The 20415-nt window shown below is 45.5% G+C and overlaps 1 protein-coding gene across 1 annotated transcript in view; it reads left to right on the top strand.

Annotated features, from left to right (window-relative positions):
- Positions 1–20415, top strand: part of syne1b (spectrin repeat containing, nuclear envelope 1b) — a gene marked incomplete at its 5' end in the record, with an annotated part of 448744 nt that overhangs the window by 418012 nt on the left and 10317 nt on the right. The window contains 8 exon segments of the mRNA XM_084310306.1: positions 47–238; positions 1459–1783; positions 3990–4058; positions 5471–5601; positions 9232–9358; positions 11255–11466; positions 12681–12884; positions 19727–19855. Of these exon segments, the coding sequence (XP_084166432.1) occupies positions 47–238; positions 1459–1783; positions 3990–4058; positions 5471–5601; positions 9232–9358; positions 11255–11466; positions 12681–12884; positions 19727–19855 (1389 nt within the window).

Raw genomic sequence — 20415 nt, forward strand, 5'->3', positions numbered from 1 at the left:
TCTCTCTCTCTCTCTCTCTCTCTCTCTCTCTCTCTCTCTCTCTCAGGCATTCCAGCAGGAGATATCCCTGACGACAGGCAGGATCGAGCACATCTTCCACCAGGGGGAGGCGCTGTTGGAGAAGAGCGAGCCTCTGGACGCAGCCGTCATCGAGGAGGAGCTGGAGGAGCTGCAGCGCTACTGCCAGGAGGTGTTCGGACGGGTGGAGCGCTACTACAAGAAGCTCGTCCACCTTCCTGTAAAACCCCAGATTAAATACCTTCCTGTTAAACCCCAGATTAAATACCCTCCTGTTAAACCCCAGATTAAATACCCTCCTGTTAAACCCCAGATTAAATACCCTCCTGTTAAACTCCAGATTAAATACCCTCCTGTTAAACCCCAGATTAAATACCTTCCTGTTAAACCCCAGATTAAATACCCTCCTGTTAAACCCCAGATTAAATACCCTCCTGTTAAACCCCAGATTAAATACCCTCCTGTTAAACCCCAGATTAAATACCCTCCTGTTAAACCCCAGATTAAATACCTTCCTGTTAAACCCCAGATTAAATACCCTCCTGTTAAACCCCAGATTAAGTACCTTCCTGTTAAACCCCAGATTAAATACCTTCCTGTTAAACCCCAGATTAAATACCTTCCTGTTAAACCCCAGATTAAATACCATCCTGTTAAACCCCAGATTAAGTACCCTCCTGTTAAACCCCATATTAAATACCCTCCTGTTAAACCCCAGATTAAATACCCTCCTGTTAAACCCCAGATTAAATACCCTCCTGTTAAACCCCAGATTAAATACCTTCCTGTTAAACCCCAGATTAAATACCCTCCTGTTAAACCCCAGATTAAATACCTGCCTGTTAAACCCCAGATTAAGTACCTTCCTGTTAAACCCCAGATTAAATACCTTCCTGTTAAACCCCAGATTAAATACCTTCCTGTTAAACTCCAGATTAAATACCTTCCTGTTAAACTCCAGATTAAATACCTTCCTGTTAAACCCCAGATTAAATACCTTCCTGTTAAACCCCAGATTAAATACCTTTCCCTCTCTCTCTCTCCCTCTCTCCCCCCTCTCCCTCTCCCCCCCTCTCTATCTCTCCCCCTCTCCCTCCCCTCCCCCCTCTCCCTCTCTTCTCCCCCCCTCTCTCCCCCCTCTCTCTCTCTCCCCCTCTCCCTCTCTTCTCTCCCCCCCTCTCTTCTCCCCCCTCTCTCCCCCCCTCTTTCTCTCTCCCTCTCTCCCCACCCCCCTCTCCCTATCTCCCCACCCCCCTCTCCCTCTCTTCTCCCCCCCTCTCTCCCCCCCCTCTTTCTCTCTCCCTCTCTTCTCCCCCCCCCTCTTTCTCTCCCCCCCTCTCTCCCCCCCCCTCTCTCCCTCCCCTCCCCCCTCTCCCTCTCTTCTCCCCCCCCTCCCCCCCCCCTCTCCCCCTCTCCCCCCCCCTCTCCCCCTCTCTCCAGCTGACCGACGATGAGACGGAGGTGTCCCTCTCTGAGCTGGAGCTGGACGAGGAGCCCGACCTGTCCGGCCTGCCCTGGAGCAGCGAGCGCCTCCTGGGCGACGACGGCTTCCTGTCCCCCCTGCCCTCCTCCAGCCGCTCCGCCTCCCTGGCGGCCCCCCTCCGGGCCGAGCGCTCGGGCAGGGAGACGCCGGCCAGCGTGGACTCCATCCCCCTGGAGTGGGACCACGATTACGACCTGAGCCGCGGGTTAGAGTTCGCCGGCAGGGCCCTGAGGGATCAGCAGAGCGAGGAGGGAGACTCCCGCTCCGCCTCGGCCTTGTCAGGTCAGTTCACGGCAAAGTAACATCCTCAGACTACCAGGCATACCAGTCACTGCCCCATATTCCCCGGCACAGGTTACACTGTAGATTCCTGTAGATCCGGGACGTGACCGTGTAGAATTCATTAGAGGAGGTCCTTCATGCAGAGAACAAATCAAATCAAATCAAATGTATTTGTAAGGCCCGACAACACACGTTAATGTCCCCATGGGCCGTACACGTCTTCTCAAGAAGAAACATAACAATAAGTCAAGAACAGAACAAGAACACCATAAGGTCCAACAAATTTAAAATAAATGCAAATAAATGAAAGAATGCAAGCACTCCCAGACATACCCCACGCGAAGGTAAGGAAAAACTCACTAAAACCTAACAATAGGGAAAAATGCTCCACAGGCAGTGTGGAGGAGAGAAACCTTAGAAGGGCCATTCAAGGGGGGATCTCCCTTCTTAGATGTCGGTGATAGTAGTGTTGCAGACTAACAGTTGGTAAGCATGCACTCAAGTGTGTAGTGAAACACAGATGAGTGCATGCAATAGCAACTGAACATTTTGAAAGATTAAAGATAGAGCTGATAGCGATAGCAACTGAACATTTTGAAAGATTAAAGATAGAGCTGATAGCGAATCTATTTGAGGCACAGGGGCGGCGCAAAGAGGGTCGCGTCCTCCCCGTCTTAATCACGGGACATTCAACACTCCGGTCATCGCTCTGAGACAGCCGGAGACAGGGAGATAGGGGGCGGCGCAGAGAGGACACAAAGTGTCATAGATGCAACGCATTCGTCATGCATTCCAGGTTTTTCGATTGAATGCAAAGTGCCATGTCTGTGAGCCGCAGAGCGGCTAACCGTGAGTGAGTAAATCCATGAGTTACAATGTAGAGGAGCGTATGCAGCCATGAGTGAGTGAGTGAGTGAGTGAGTGAGTGAGTGATGCTGGATTTATTAAGACAGACGTTCCATCAGTGTCAATACATCAGTACCCCCCATGCCCGTACCAAGACATTTTAGAATTAACAAATAGTTCTCTGACTATACTGTCCTGCAGAAGCTAACCACAGTAACTACAATTTCTTTCAAAAAGTACCATGTTTTATGATATAATTCTGGTATAAAGAATTGCAACTCCAAAAAAATAACTTTAAAGTAATTTTTCTCAGTTCCACTGTTTGCATAGTTATTGCTGTGTTAGCTTCTGCAGGGCAGTGTAATTACTGCGGTTAGCTTCTGCAGGGCAGTGTAATTACTGCGGTTAGCTTCTGCAGGGCAGTGTAATTACTGCGGTTAGCTTCTGCAGGGCAATATAGTTACTGTGGTTAGCTTGTGCAGGGCAGTGTAATTACTGCGGTTAGCTTCTGCAGGGCAGTGTAGGTACTGCGGTTAGCTTCTGCAGGGCAGTGTAGTTACTGCGGTTAGCTTCTGCAGGGCAGTGTAGGTACTGCGGTTAGCTTCCGCAGGGCAGTGTAATTACTGTGGTTAGCTTCTGCAGGGCAGTGTAGGTACTGCGGTTAGCTTCCGCAGGGCAGTGTAATTACTGTGGTTAGCTTGTGCAGGGCAGTGTAATTACTGCGGTTAGCTTCTGCAGGGCAGTGTAGGTACTGTGGTTAGCTTCTGCAGGGCAGTGTAGGTACTGCGGTTAGCTTCCGCATGGCAGTGTAGTTACTGCGGTTAGCTTCCGCATGGCAGTGTAGGTACTGCGGTTAGCTTCCGCGGGCAGTGTAGGTACTGCGGTTAGCTTCCGCAGGGCAGTGTAGGTACTGCGGTTAGCTTCCGCAGGGCAGTGTAGGTACTGCGGTTAGCTTCCGCAGAGCAGTGTAGGTACTGCGGTTAGCTTCTACAGGGCAGTGTAATTACTGTGGTTAGCTTCCGCGGGGCAGTGTAGGTACTGCGGTTAGCTTCCGCAGGGCAGTGTAGGTACTGTGGTTAGCTTCCGCAGGGCAGTGTCCATCTCCTTACCAAGACATTGTTGTTTTAAAATAACATATTAACTTAAAACACATGGACCCCAGGAAGAATAGAATAGGTGACGACTAACGGGGCTCCAATTGAACAAATAAGACGTCTGGAAGGGGGGTGGGTCGCTCACTGCTCACCCAAACAAAACAGGCCAACTCTTCTCAGCCGTGTGGTCGACTGTATCACTTCATGGAGTCAAAACGATAACCACTGCTGAATGAATCAATGTACTGTATAATGTTTTCTTCCAGATGTAGTGATTCCAGAGAGCCCAGAGGACTATGTTAAACTAACAGAACAAACACTGAAGTCCTCCACCGGTAGGCAACACGGCAGCGCCTCCGGCATGACGAGTTCAGGAGCCGAAGCCACGGCGCTCTCTGAGTGACACCACTCTGCTCACCAGCTGGGACTTTGATTTGATTATTCTCTCTCTCTCACTATACTCTCTCACTCTCTCTCTCTCTCTCTCTCACTCTCTCCCTCTCACTCTCTCACCTACTTTATCTCTCTCACTTTCTCATTCTCTCACCCTCATTCTCTCACTCTCACCCACTCAATATCACAATTTCTCACTCTCTCACCCTCACTATCTCACTCTCTCTATCTCACTCTCTCACCCTCAATCTCTCACTCTCTCACTCTCTCTATCTCACTCTCTCACCCTCAATATCTCACTATCTCACTCTCACCCTCTCACCCACTCTCTCTCTCTAACCCTATCACGCTCTCACCCTTTCACTTTCTCACCCTCTCACTTTCTCACCCTCTCACTCTCATTCTCTCATTCTCTCTCACCCTCACTCTCTAACCCTCTAACCCTCTCACTCTCTCTCACACTCTCTCACCCTCTCTCTCTATCTCTCACCCTCTCTCTCTCTATCTCTCTCACTTTCTCACCCTCTCACTCTCTCACCTCTAACCCGCTCACTCTCTCACCCTCTCAGCCTATCACTCTCTCTCACTCTCTCTCACTCTCTCTCACTCTCTCACCCTCTCTCCCACTCTCTCACCCACACCGTAGAGCAACAAAGCAGGCACCACTTTCTAACACACAGAGGGCCGTTGGGGTCAATTCCATTTTCATCGTTTGAATCTGTGTCTAAATTGGACCAGAACTGAGATGGAATTCGTCCCAATCCTTCTTCTAACCTGGCTTTCTTTCTTTTGTCTGAATTGCAGTGTGCCGTATACCGTAGCTAACCCCCTTTCTTGAGTTGTTTGACGTGCATCTTGTGTGTTTTTTGCGAAGGAAAAAAAAGAAAAGCATGTTGTGCTTGTTGTGGAACAAAAGTCTTGTTTTACTCTGTGTTGATAAATGTGTTAAAACTGTCACGCTAATGTCATACTGAGAGATAAACACATTTACATTAGCCTCTACTGAAAGTAAGGTTATAAGTTAAAGTTGCATTATTTGATAATATGTTATTAGTAGTACTAGTAGCAGTAGTAGTAGTAGTAGTAGTAGTAGTAGTAGTAGTACATTAGTAGTAGTAGTAGTAGTAGTAGTAGTAGTAGTAGTACATTAGTAGTACATTAGTAGTAGTACTAGCAGTAGTAGTAGTAGTAGCAGTAGTAGTAGTAGTAGTACATTAGTAGTACATTAGTAGTAGTACTTGCAGTAGTAGTAGCAGTAGTAGTAGTAGTAGTATAAGGATATACACTATAGTCTAATGTATGTCATATTAAAACACTATTCTGAGTCAACAACCTGCTGTTCTTCTCTCCACAGGAGACGCTGGTTCTCTGGACTCCCACCTCCACGGTCTGGACAGCGGCCACTTCCACCTGCAGCAGCAGACGGAGAGCGTCGTCCACAGCACCCCCAGCGGCCCCGAGCTGGACACCTCCTACCTGGGATACGTGAGTTGTTGTCTGTGTTGTAGTCGAGTCTCGAGTCCCCAGTGTTCGAGTCTGAGTCCAAGTCCGGGTCACCAAAGAAGAGCCCAAGTCCGAGTCGAGTCCCCACTACCCTAGTCCGAGTCCGAGTCCAAGTCATCAAGGTTGAGTCCACTCCACTCTGGACGTCAAAGAGCTGACATACAAATAAAAAAAAAAATCTACATTAAACATAAATGACACAGCTGTCACCGTTTCAAAGGGACTTTATTTACTTTGTGACACAATAGCCAAACAAATGCACTAGCCATCAATATCTTATGCCAACTGATTAGGGCCTATTACAAAAAATATAAAAAATAAACAACTGTAGAGTCCGAGTCACGAGTCCTGAAAGTCAGTCGAGGACTCGGACTTGAGTCCTACAACACTGGTTGTTATGTAATTTGATATTTTTAAAGGAGGACTGTAGAAGTGAACTGTAAAAATTCAGAAAGTCGTTTTTTTTCGTGGCTACAGAAAGTATCCTCAGTTTACAATCAAGTGAGACAAGTGTACCACAAGCGTTTGACCAGAAAGTGAGACAGAAGGTCCAGCAGACTTACAATAAATACACCAGTATGACAAAAATGGAAAACAAAGATGACATTAGGGGTTTGTCGTATCTGACACATGATTGTTCTGGAGATATGTCATATCTAAGACAAACTGTCCTGGAACATGTCATATCTAAGACAAAACTGACCTGGGCCCTGGGTCATTGTCTTGAGAAAACTGTCAGACTGTCACCCCAGTGTCTGAGAAACTGTATACTAGTTAACTGTTAGGAGTTGGGTAGGTGTGTTGGACCCAGGTGCAGTGTAGAACGGATAGACGAGAGACAGGTGTTGATTCTCAAACAAAGGTTACTGTTTTATTTTGTCGAACGTGAAAGGCGTACATGCTGACAACGGTAAGCAAACAAAGGGGGAGAGTACTTGTCTCCAAAAAGAGGGAAAGCAAAGGGGAGAAATCAAGTCTCCAAAACATGCAAAGCACAAACAATAAACTGAACTATATATATAATAATGGGGAAAGCAAAGGGGAGAAAACATTGTCTCCAAAAGACATCATGAAATAAGCAAGACGGGCGACGGTGCTACAGAAGCACACAGTAAGTTACACGTGGTGTAGTGGTTAACACTCACAGCAAGAAGGTCCAGGGCCCTCATGTATCAACATTGCGTATGCACAGATATGTGCGTAACCCCTGCGTACGATCATTTCTAAGCAAAGTGTGGGACTTATCAAATTGAACTTGTGCTTGACTTTGTGCGTATATCTAAGCACAGCTCGGAGCATGCGTAGCTGACGCCCGGTGGTAGAATATGAAGCCTGCATGTCTGCAACGCGGAAATAAGCTTCCGTGCATTACTTCCAACACTGGCATGTTCAACTTCTGTATGACCCGTAATTCATTATAGTTCATTGTAAAATAGCGACAGTAGTGTAATTATAATGGGCTCACGCGCGAACAAGAGGTTGGCCTGCTTGTTTGGCACGGGGGGGCAGACGCAGAACACCCACCTCCAAACGCGATTAAATATTGTTTCAAATAAAAAGCGACATACTGTCATGTTTCCAAATAAGATTGGCCACAACGAAATGCTTTCTACTTCAATTTGTTGGTTAGAATAGATACCTCCGTTGAAACTTCACTGAGACTAAAAGTAAAAGACAGTGACAACATTAATTGCGATCGTCCCACACAATACACACAGTCAGTTCCATGATTCGCAGCATCGTAATCAGTCAATCACAACGACTAAATTGGGACAGGGAGAAAACAGAGACAAATCTGAGAAAGAGAGATACAAAAAAAATTTTAATAAAGAGTTTGGCCCACTTGCCTTATAAAACAATTACATTAAACATGATTTGAGTCTATATTTTCGGTATTTGCGGTAGAAATACTGTGTCCGCTCCTCAGTCTCCAACCAGGTATATCCTATTAATTCCGGCCATTCCCAGGTGCGAGCAGTTCCCCTAATAAGGATCCTACCTGGCTCTATAATAGCAGGGCTGACCCAAAGAGGGAGCCAGACCTACCTAAACACTCAACAATCATAACTCATATCTTATCCATAGCATATTCTTCTTCTTTTTCTTTCGGCTTTTCCCGTCAGGGGTCGCCACAGCGGATCATCCGTTTCCATCTGTTTCTGTCCTCTGCGTCGTCCTCCGTCACTCCCGCTGCCCGCATGTCCTCCTTCACTGTGACCATAAACCTCCTCTTGGGCCTGTTGACCCCAAGTACTTAAACTCGTCCACTTTTGGTACCTCTACTCCTTGCATCATCACCACCCCTCCGTCTTCCTTCCCATTCACACACATGTACTCGGTCTTGCTTCTGCTCACCCTCATCCCCCTTCTCTCCAGTGCATGCCTCCACTTCTCCAGGTTCTCTTCCACCTGCTTTCACTACAGATCGCGATGTCATCTGCAAACATCATGGTCCACGGGGACTCCTGCCTGACCTCGTCTGTCAGCCTGTCCATCACTACTGACCTCGTCTGTCAGCCTGTCCATCACTACTGACCTCGTCTGTCAGCCTGTCCATCACTACTGCAAATAAGAATGGACTGAGGGCCGACCCTTGGTGTAATCCTAGCCCGACCTTGAACCCTTCAGTCTCTCCCACTGCACACCTGACCACAGTCGCACTGCCCTCATACATGTCCTGTACTACCCTCACAAACTTTTCCGCTACTCCTGACTTTCTCATACAGTACCAGTATGTATCTTGTCCATAGCATAATATTGTGATTTGCATAACTTATATAAACCAATAAATAATTTCTTTGAATATTGAATATTTGAATATTCCATACATTTAATTTTCCTCTATAGGTATAACCATCAACCATAACATAAATAGCAATAAGTCCAATCAAGTATTTCGGCTCCAACACGCACAAAGTCAAGCACACGTTCAAATTGATGTCACACACTTTGCTTAGAAATGATCATACGCACGGGTTACGCACATATCTGTGCGTACGCACCATTGATAAATGAGGGGCCAGGTATCAATGAGAGCAATCAGGAGAGATAGACAGGTAATTACCAATGGGTAACACTAGGGCTTTTGCTCCCAGAGGAGAGCAAAACCCCAAACGTTAGTTAACTATATTAACTAGTCAAGGCTGTACAGAGAATATGTATTTAACAGAGCTAAAACATGCTGTACACTAGAGTGCGAATAGGCCCAGTAAGCTGTACAAATTATGACAAAAATAAGGCTGACGCATACTTGTAATTGATTAACACAGCAGCAGCTCAGCTGCAATTGCTGCTCGTCTCCACAGGGGGAGCTGGTGAGCTCCGGTGTCACCATGCAGGGTAGAGTATCAGTTCAAGAGATTCCAGCTCTGACCTGGAAAGACAGGTCCTTGGCAAAACAAGGAGTTCTAGATTTGTTTTTGTGTCATCGCACACAGGGCTTAAACCGTGAGTTCATTCTGGGTCGAATAATCAATTCCGAAACATTCCTTTACAGATTAGTCAAGAGCTGAAGGTTCCTTTTTAATAAGGCCATTCTTACGTCCGACTCCGAATGTCTTAAATGATCATCTGCCCACACGTGACTCTGCTCTGCCCCCTGCTGGTCCCTAGATGCGGCTGCTGGGAGAGTGCCGCGGCAGCATCGACACTGTGAAGAGGGTCGGCTACGAGCTGAAGGAGGACGACGATGCCGCGTCTGGCCTAGCGGACCCCAGCAGCTCAGAGTCCCAGACGTCAGGTAACACCGCCACGCCACGCCGTCCCAGAGGCGGCCTTAACTCTTTGACTGCCACGCTGTTTTTCCATCTTTACTCCCTGGAGCCAGCTTTGTTGACCATTTTCACGATGTTTGCAGACCCATCGTATATTCTATATTATAGCTATGGAGACAATAATATGGCTAATTTGACAGGTACAGGTGCAACAGGGGAAAAACCGTTTATTTCTACATGCCTTCGTTCGTTCGCTATCTTATGCTAAAAATCGTCCTGTTTCAAAATAAGCCAGTCTCGTTTTCTGGAACGCAAGATATCACGTGATTTGTGCAGCATGCGCATATTCGGCTGCATATGGAGAGATTCAGGGGGCCTGTCTCAAGATCGAACACGGGGCCCTTGTCTTATATTAACGATGACGCATTATATTCGACCTCACCCACGATAGGAAGCCAATGAAGATATAATGTTTTAGGCAAATTTGCACATAAGGCGGGAAGCTACTGTAGCCACTGTGCCAAACTCACCACGATGCAGCTCAACTAGACATGACTTAGTTTATGTCAGGAGCAAGGTCTCTTCTTTTTATTTTTTTACTTTATTTTTTAGCGTTTATCGCTTTCCTGGTCAAGTATGACCGACAGTTGTATGGTGAAACGGGGGAGAGAGCAGGGGGAGACATTCGGCAAATGACGGCGAGTCCGGGAATCGAACTCGGAGTCAACCAGATCCGTGACGCAGCACAGAGTTCCGCGACGCAGCGCGGTAACATGGTGTGCTACTGGAGCACCCCCGCAAGGTCTCTTCTACAAGGTGAAAGACTTTGTCAGTAAATATCTTTCTGTGCTTTTTCAAGGGTTTCCATCGTGCATCAGTTAACCACTTAAGGCCCTCCCATAGTCGAGCAGACTGTACACAGAGCAGACTCCGCGGAGGTCCGCGTGGACTCTTTGAGCTTTGATCTCAGCGGACAGCAGACCCACAGCAGAGTCCAAGTGCGAAGCTCCTATTTTCTGACGCGCGGACATCCGCGCCGCTGACTTGGTGTCACACAAAACGCTGCTCGGCGTTTTGGTTGACATCGAACTGCATTTAATGTGACGCCGATCTGCATTTTACTCTGACCACTCGCTCCGTGCCAAGAGAGATGTTTGAATGGCTTTTCTAAATGAAGTGTGTAAAATTGCCAGTTTTATTTCGAAATATTGGAAACGGAGATAACATAGAATGTTATCTCCGTTTCCAATATTTTGAAATAAAACTGGTGCTTTTATTTCATGCAATGTGTTTGTCATTTCAGCACCACGCGCTGTCCACCTCAAGCCTATATACCTGTTATTCAAGTACGTAAAACTGCCCGTTTTATTATCGAAATATTGGAAACGGAGATAACATACTCTTTATTTTGACATCGGATGACGACGACATGACAGAAGTTGAACAGCGTGGGGACAATTGTGTAAACTGGCGCGTGACATGTAGGAAATTGGTCCGCGGAGGTCCGCTCGACTATGGAGTCCAGTGGACCTCCGCTGAGTCTGCTCTGTGTACAGTCTGCTCGACTATGGGAGCACCTTTAGGCACAGTGCTTTACCAGTGTGTTTGCGACAGTGGCTCGGGAGGTAGAACAGTCGTCTGGTAATCTGGAGGTTCCCGGTTCGATTCCCGCTCACCTTTCCTCCACCGTCGGGGTGTGAATGGGTGAGTGAATGGGTAAAATGCGAGGAACAAATTGTAAAGCACTTTTTCACCTTGGATAATGCAGACCATTGACCAGTCCATCGACCCGGGGGCCCTGCTAGCGAGTGGGGCCCGTTTTTTGTTGAAACTGGTGAACCATAGCTAAGGCCACCTATGTATTTAAACGTGAATGTTGAATGTCCTTTATGACCGTCCTCTCGTCCCCTCCTCCCCCCCAGGTGTCATCGAGCGCTGGGAGCTGCTCCAGGCGCAGGAGCTCAACAAGGAGACGAGGACCAAGCAGAACATGCAGCAGTGGCAGCAGCTGAACTCTGACCTCGGCAGTGTGTGGGCGTGGCTCGGCCAGACGGAGCAGCAGCTGGAGCAGCAGCGGAGGCTGGACCTCAGCACCGACATCCAGGAGATCCAGCTGCGCATCAAGAAGCTCAAGGTGGGGGTTTACCCTCGCGGCCCGGCGGGACTAAGAGGCGCGCGTCGCGGGTTTGAATCCAGCTTGTTGACCTTTTTTTTTTCTCTCTACCCAAAAATGTAGACGGGTCAAAAGAAAGTCTGGATTGGGACTTTAATTTCTTTACTTGGCTGTCAGCAGCCAACATTCCATTCCATAACACCAAATCACTAATGAAATCCTCTTTCCACGACTCCACTTTCTTTCGGGAACGTCTGTCCTCGGGGCAGGATTCGTTCTCGTTCTGCAGTAAGTTCCTGCTGAGCTGCTTCTTTCTCCGCCACCTCCTTCTGCTCAAGGGTCAATGGTGTCTAACTACACACCCTCAAGACCCCTACGATCTGCAATGAAACTTCTACAATGAAACTTCCTTATACACATTTTCTTTATTTTTTTTATAAATAAATAATTAAATATCAATACTTGGCATCCTTGTATCGATACAATATCGCCACGCAAAGTATCGCGATACTACTACGTATCGATATTTTTCCACACCACTATTATCCAAGCTCTTTCAGATTATTATTTTTTTTTAATACTGTTTTTGGTCGATTTTTATTGGCAGAGAGAGAGGAAGTATGGGTGGATAGATGGGGGAAGACATTTGGCAAAGCTCGCCGGGGTCTGGGAGTCGAACCCGGGACGGCCGTGTTGCACCGCAGTGCTGTACGTGGTGCGCCACTCTGGCGCCACAGCTCTTTCAGATTCCTCCCGTTTGCTGCCTCTCTTCCCGCTGTTCCTCGAGTCGTGCTGCTTCCCCACGGAGCTGGAGAACGGTGCCGTGTTCCTGTTTCAGCTAGGGATGTTCCATATTGGCTTTTTTGACTGATATCCAATATACCGATATTGTCCAACTCTTAATTTCCGATACCGATATCAACCGATACCGATATATGCAGGGTTTCCCTCCCAAAAAAACTGAATAATTTCAGGTAATTAACATTACATATCTCTTGTCGTGGAATTAACACAACATTATGCATATTTTTCACAAAAATAAGAATTTGTTCTTACTTGCTTGCCTGGGTAAATAAAGTTTAAATACATTTGAATTTGAATTTTTTTTAAACCGATACCGATCATTTCCGATATAAAATTGTAATGCCAATATCGTCCGAAAATATCGGTAGGCCGATAATATCGGACATCCCTAGTTTCAGCAGGTGTTTTTAAATGCCGTGTTCTCCACACAGGAGCTGCAGAAGTCCTTCGACAAGCGCAAGGCCATCGTCCTGTCCATCAACCTGTGCAGCGGCGAGTTCCTGCAGCCGGACACGGAGGAGGAGGCCCGGCTGCTGCAGGCCAGGCTCAAGGACATGAACAGACACTGGGACTCACTGAGCAGCTCGCTGGAGGAGTGGAGGTCCTCTCTGCAGGACGCCCTCATGCAGTGCCACGTATGTGTACTATATACAGTACTATATACCTGTATGTCATTCTATTCTATTTATTTATTAACACAGTTTAACAAAAGTAAAAAAAAATACATAATAAGTTATAACCATATTGTGAAGGAGAAGTTAGAAGCCCTAGAGGCTTATCGAGAACTTCCCCTGTTTTGTAAAATCAAATGTCGTATATTATGTACATATACTAGGTTAATCACAGTGTACATAGGTTGCTAAATGGATAGAAGAAGAATAGAATGGTGAAATGGTTTTCCCCTTTTGACTCCACTAGTCGGAGGAGAATAAGTTTGCAGTCTTGACAACAGAGCTAGAATCCAACTCATATGTATTGCCAGAGGCCCAAGGTGGGAAGAGCAGGTTAGACATACAGGGATTAAATCATCTTTATCAAACAAATAACTAATACATGGTTATCAATTCGCTGGTGACCTCTAACCGACTTTAACCATTCCAAGCAGAATAGTAATCACATATTAGTCATGTTTGTAAATGAAATGAATATACTGTGCAATACATGTTCAACCCTGGTCCAGTGCAATGACCTCACATTTCAACTAGACAACACAAACAGTTGTTATTCAGAATCATGGTTTACTCACGTATTGTAAATACACTCTCAGATGGCGTGGTGTGGAGACTCAGACCTGGGGGGTCTGGCCTAATGTGATTTAACACTGTTTCTCTCTTATATACTATACATGACATCACAAGTTAGACTATTTTCAGCCAATCAGACTTACATCCAAATATGGTCTTTACCAATGTAATGTCTCCATAATAAGACAAGAGGTTGCTGTTCCTGTGTTCTTCCACTCTGTCTCCCCAGAGACCTTATCCATATTTGGGCATGTTGTCAGCCCAGGGGGGGTCTTGTCTCCTGTCTCTGTGGCAGAGAGGCTAATTCCTCCCCTGCGAGGATGCATCTGACAGTGACATTTCTTGTGTTGGCAGTTGAATACTAATGAAAACACTTCTATTTTCATAACTTCCAATGTAATATTCAATCAGTTTATGTAATTACCTTCAATTTGATACCAAGCACTAATGTGCTACAGATAGTTGGGCCTTTTACCTTGATCTAATATATGTATAGTAATGAATGGTCCTTATATGTATTGTGTGAAATACATGATAAACAGTTCTACACATTAATGTCCTGTTGTCTACACCAGTGGTTCTCAACTGGTCTAGCCTCGGGACCCAACATTTTCCTTAGTCATTAAGTCGCGACCCAACATTTTTAACCACTGAGATTTATGTAAAAAAAAAATTGCAGTAATACACAATCTTTGAAAACATGAAATAAACACAAAAAAGTGCAACAAAAGTGCAACTAGGGCTAAAAACCCAATGAAATAAAATAATAATAAATAATAATATGCTTCTTAGCAGATTTCTTAGCTTAACATAACAGACCTAAGTTTGGGGGAACTAATGGGATAACTGGGGTTGCAACAAAAGTGCAACTAAGGGCTAAAAACACAATGAAATAAAATAATAATAAATAATATATCCTTCTTAGCAGACTTCTTAGCTTAACATCCCAGGGAACGAATGGCATAACTGGGGATGTTGTTTGCTCCTGACAAGAGTCTCAAAGTCTGGGGTGATGGCAGACAAAGCAACTCTGAGGTCATGCTTAATGTCCAATCTGTTCCTCCGCTTTGTCTTCAGCTGGACCAGAGCTGAGAAGCCACTTTCACAAAGATAGGTAGTGCAAAAAAAAGCATTACAAAAAAAAAATTGAGAAACACTGGTCTACACCATATACATAATATATTCAGAAGAGAGAATCACCTATGGTGATCTTGCAATATATCCCTTCTTAAGCTGACAAGGACATTCTGACCTCAGGGCCACACTCAGACCCCAGATTGTGACACTTGTAGATATTTATATATCCAATACTTTAACTTTTAATGGTGGATATACCTTTTAATTAATATGTCACTGTGATGTTTCATACATATATACATGCAAGTCTGTTCCTGCTTTCCACAGCTGCTGGCTCCATTTTGCAATTCAACTGTCACACCCTGGAATGTGGTGCTATTTACACAACAGCCTAGTGGGGGTTTTACAATGTCCAATAAGTGATCTGCAGTCCCATTTTAGCTTGGTTTCCTGTTGTAATGTTATTCCAACCTGTTCTCTGGCATTTTCCAGCAGTCACCCAAGGTTACACAGTATTCTTTGTTGAATGAACCGTTTTATCAAGTCAATGTTACCACACAAACATACAAAAATATACATGTTATAAAATACCAGAATACATTCAAAAGATTAATACAAACATACATACACACAGTACATACATGCATATACTGTATACTGCCTGTACCTGTACTGTATACCTGTATGTCATGTATGTACCTATGTCATGATGTCATGATGTCTTTAATCTTTCAAAATGTTCAGTTGCTATCGCTATTAGCTCTATCTTTAATTTTTCAAAATGTACAGTTGCTATTGCATGCACTCATCTGTGTTCCACTACACACATGAGTGCATGCTTACCAACTGTCCGTCTGCAACACTACTATCACCAACATCTAAGAAGGGAGATCCCCCCTTGAATGGCCTTTTTTTTTTTTTATATATATTATTGGTCTTTTTCCCCCTCCATTTTTCCTCCGATTTTCTCCCATCCCAATGTTAGTCGTATGCCAATTCCCAGTCCCTTCCTGATCGCTGCGCACTTACCCCCCACAGTCAGATCATCTGGGAGAGTGGAGGCTACCACGTGCTTCCTCCGACACACGTCCAGCCAATCACCGCTTCTTTTCACCTGGCAGTGCGGATTCTCATTGAGAGGGCGTAGCGTGTGGGAGGACCACACTATCCCCCTCACGTCCAATCCGCGCTTAGCAGGCGCCCCGACCGAACTGTAGGAGTCGCTGTTTACAACGACCCGGACCCACCCCGCCAGCTTCTCCCACCCTCTGATACAGCCAATTGTATCAGTGCAGACGGCCAGCCAAGCTGGTGACAACCCCGGAGCTGTGAGCTGGATTCGAACAGGCGAATCGAGCTCACAGCTCCGGGGCTGGTGACGAACGCAATCTCCGCTCGGCCACCTAACCGCCCTCTTGAATGGCCCTTCTAAGGTTTCTCTCCTCCACACTGCCTGTGGAGCTTTTTTTCCCTATTGTTAGGTTTTAGTGAGTTTTTCCTTACCTTCGCGTGGGGTATGTCTGGGAGTGCTTGCATTCTTTCATTTATTTGCATCCATCTAAAAATGTTTGCACCTTATGGTGTTCTTGTTCTGTTCTTGACTTATTGTTATGTTTTCTTCTTGACTTGTTTAAAGAAGATCTGTACGGCCCATGGGGACATTAACGTGTGTTGTTGGGCCCTATAAATAAATTTGATTTGATTTGATGTCATGTATGTTGTGTATGTCATAAGTGTCACTATGAATTGAAAATGGGGGACCCTGATGTAAACAAGACAAAAGTCTTTCTCTGGTCTGCATCCGCTTAACAATTGTGTGTATTGAGCCGTACTGTATTGTACCCATTCTGCAATCTGTTAATACAATTTTAATTCATTCATTCATGTACCGCTAGACACCGTCATCCTTATACACCTACGAAAAACAAGACAGGAGTTCTGTTAACCCTCCAAATATTTTGAAGTTCAGGACCCCCCCATTTGATTTGTCTCAGCGATCATTGTTTTTAGATTAGCCTCTAGGACTGAAAGTAAGGTTATAAGTTAAAGTTGCATTATACAGTATGATAATATATTATTACTAGTAGTAGTAGTAGTAGTAGTTGTCGTAGTAGTAGTACAGTAGTAGTACATTAGGAGTAGTAGTTTCCCGCATTTCATTGTATACTTGTATGCCGTGACAAATAAAACTCTTGACATGACTTGACTTGTAGTAGTAGTAGTAGTAGTAGTAGTACTAGTAGTAGTAGTAGTAGTAGTAGTAGTAGTAGTAGTAGTAGTAGTAGTAGTAGTAGTAGTACTAGTAGTAGTAGTAGTAGTAATAGTACTAGTAGCAATAGTAGTAGTAGTACTAGTAGTAGTAGTACATTATTAGTAGTACTAGTAGCAGTAGTAGTAGCAGTACTAGTAGTAGTAGTAGTACATTATTAGTAGTACTAGTAGTAGTAGTACATTATTAGTAGTACTAGTAGCAGTAGTAGTAGCAGTACTAGTAGTAGTAGTAGTACATTATTAGTAGTACTAGTAGCAGTAGTAGTACAGATCAGCACTGAGAAATGGAACCTCTGCTGCTCCTCCACCGCTCCACGGGCCAAACTGATGTTGTGACTCCTATTGTTCTGGACCGAGCCAGATCTCACACCTCCACTGCCTCCCACTGGGGAGATTTTTTCATCTTAAATTTGTATTCGTCCCAACGCCCCAGCTCCATCCGATTCCTTAGCTTTGTTCACTGTTTACTTATCATGCATTGCAACACTAATATATGGGCAGTACCCCAAGTCAGACTGCCCATATAAAAATTATCTTGGGGGTCTGAGGGCAGTAGCCCCCGACCCCCTCCCTGGGGCGCCTGTATATTTTCCCTAACGGAGTTGCACTTCCGCGTTCGGTTTGCGTGATCTGATTGGCCACTGACGATTTTTTTCAGCGCCAATCGTGTTACTCCTAACAAACTGGTTAAGCTTGGCGACTCTTTCGAAGTCGCTCTCTTTCGAAGTTGGTTATGGTTAGGGTTAAGGTTAGGGTTAGTAGGTTAAGGTTAGGGTTAGTTGGTTAAGGTTACGGTTAAGGTTAGGGTTAGTTGGTTAAGGTTAGGGTTAGGGTTAGGGTAACAGCCTGCTGGCGCGATTGTTAGGAGTAATGCGATTGACGCTGAAAAAAATGTCAGTGGCCAATCAGATCGCGCAAACCGAACACGGAAGTGCAACTCCGTTAGGGAAAATATACACGTAGTACTAGTAGCAGTAGTAGTAGTAGTACATTTGGAGGAGTAGTAGTACTAGTAGCAGTAGTTCAGAATTCCATAGTCTAGATTTCCTCCTGGGACTCTTTTTTTTTTATCCACTTTTTCTCCCATTTTCTATATTTTTCTCCCATCCCAATTTCGTATCATCCAATTCAACCCTCCCCTGTCACGAACGCTGTTTCTTGCCTCCCACAAGCCGGCTGCAATGTGGACTAAGTCATACATAGCACAAGTCCCCTCCGGTACTTGAGGTAACAGCAGTCGCATCTTTTCACCTGCGCAGCTCGATCTCTCTGTGGCGAGGAGTAACACGTGGGAGGCTCACGCTGCCCCCGACACTTCCTGATTCTACTGCGCAGGCGCACCAACCGACCTGTAGGAGTCGCTGTCCACAACGCCCGATCCCCACCCATCAGTTTCCCACCCCCTAATACGGCCAATGTGTATTAGTACGGACGACCAGATAAACTGAAAGCAATGTGGAGCGCTGGGCTCGAACAGGCGAGCCCAGCGTCTCCAGTATTCGTGGCCAGCGCCTTGCCCACTACGCCACGTAGCCGCCCCCTCCTGGGACTCTTTATGTATTCAGTACTCAAGATATCATTTTCATTTTGACTTCTATCCCAAAAGTACATGGTGCAACTTTAACCCCTTAAGCCTGAGCGGTCCGGTACCGGGCCGAGATGAATTTCACGCCATAAATAGATCAATACAATCTGTATTAATTAATGTTGCGTTTCTTTTTCAAATGTAGCCAAGAGTAAGGACCCTAACCCTCTCAAAACGTTTGTTTACCAATGATTTTAAGTGTTATTAGCAAAATATGAGTTTATAGAAATTCTCTGTGCATTGCATCGGAAACCGGATGATATAGACGCGAGGAAATTACGCCGTCATTCATGTTTGTAGTCCTATGAAAGAGGAGACCCAGGGCTTTCGATGGATGTTGGAATTTCATAAAACTACACTACGCAATACCAGCCTCTGTCTCAGCTGGAGGGACTGACGTGAAAAAAAAAAATTGGAGCGTTATTTCCGTGATTATATCTCACGGGTTGAACAAACCTGAACGTTATTGCCATAAAATACAATTTATATTGTTTATTTATCTTTCTGTGACCGTCTAGAAAAAAAAGTAACTGTATTTACAGTAGATTTCATTCACGGTCTTTGCTGCCCTGTAACGGGCGCCTGGTGGTACTAAATTCAGATTGAACTCTGCTATTGGAAAGAGGATCCATAGATGTATGACTTGGCCACAATAAGGTCATTTATAGGCCTGATATTCTATATTCTATATTCATATTTCAAATAGCATGTGTCCGGATGGCAACATTCAGTACTGTATCTACAAAAAACCCTGTAAATCATCTGCCCTTTATTCATTTGCTTAGATTGTTTGTACACTTGATCTCCAGAAGGTGCTGCATGAGCTCAGTGGCAATTGTTCATGTCCGGTCAATGTTAGCATGTTGTTATTCATCGTCAAAATGTTAATTACAATAATTTATATTCTCCTTTGGTTCATTACAATTTACTCAAGCATAGTAATGGACACAATATTTCTGACACTGAGAATACATTCCCTGAGGTCCATAGATGTCCCTAGATACCAAGAACATGCAAATGGACCTTGTAGAAGTGGAGCACTCTTCTATTTACTTGGGTATGTACTTTTAGGCTAATCTTCTGAAAATATGGCTAGGGCTTAAGAGGTTAAATGTCCTGGCTAATCGCTTTAAATGTCCTGGCTAACTGGAACAAACCGATCTGAATGTCTTAAGGTTTGTCTCTTTGATCTGTGAGAGGATTACATAATTACAGAAGGATAATAGGGTGCTTCAGAGAACTAATTATCACATGATTATATTGCATGCTGGTACGGCTCTAAACCATATTTCATTAACAGGACTTCCATGAGATGAGCCACGGTCTGCTGCTGTGGCTGGAGAACATCGAGCGCAGGAGGAACGAGGTGGTTCCCATCGACCCCGTCCAGGACAGCGACACTCTCCACGAGCACCACAGAACCCTGACGGTACAGACCTGTTCCCTGAGAGCACCACAGAACCCTGACCTGTTCCCTGAGAGCACCACAGAACCCTGACGGTACAGACCTGGTCCCTGAGAGCACCACAGAACCCTGACGGTACAGACCTGTTCCCTGAGAGCACCACAGAACCCTGACGGTACAGACCTGTTCCCTGAGAGCACCACAGAACCCTGACCTGGTCCCTGAGAGCACCACAGAACCCTGACGGTACAGACCTGGTCCCTGAGAGCACCACAGAACCCTGACGGTACAGACCTGGTCCCTGAGAGCACCACAGAACCCTGACGGTACAGACCTGGTCCCTGAGAGCACCACAGAACCCTGACGGTACAGACCTGGTCCCTGAGAGCACCACAGAACCCTGACTGTACAGACCTGGTCCCTGAGAGCACCACAGAACCCTGACGGTACAGACCTGGTCCCTGAGAGCACCACAGAACCCTGACGGTACAGACCTGGTCCCTGAAGGCGGCAGTATACTAGGGTTGCCACGGTGATGTGAAATGTCCCACGACTAATAAACTCATGACAACACCGCCGGTATT

The sequence above is a fragment of the Notolepis coatsorum genome (genome assembly GCF_963971535.1).
Source record: "Notolepis coatsorum genome assembly, chromosome: 3".
Classification (NCBI taxonomy): domain Eukaryota; kingdom Metazoa; phylum Chordata; class Actinopteri; order Aulopiformes; family Paralepididae; genus Notolepis; species Notolepis coatsorum.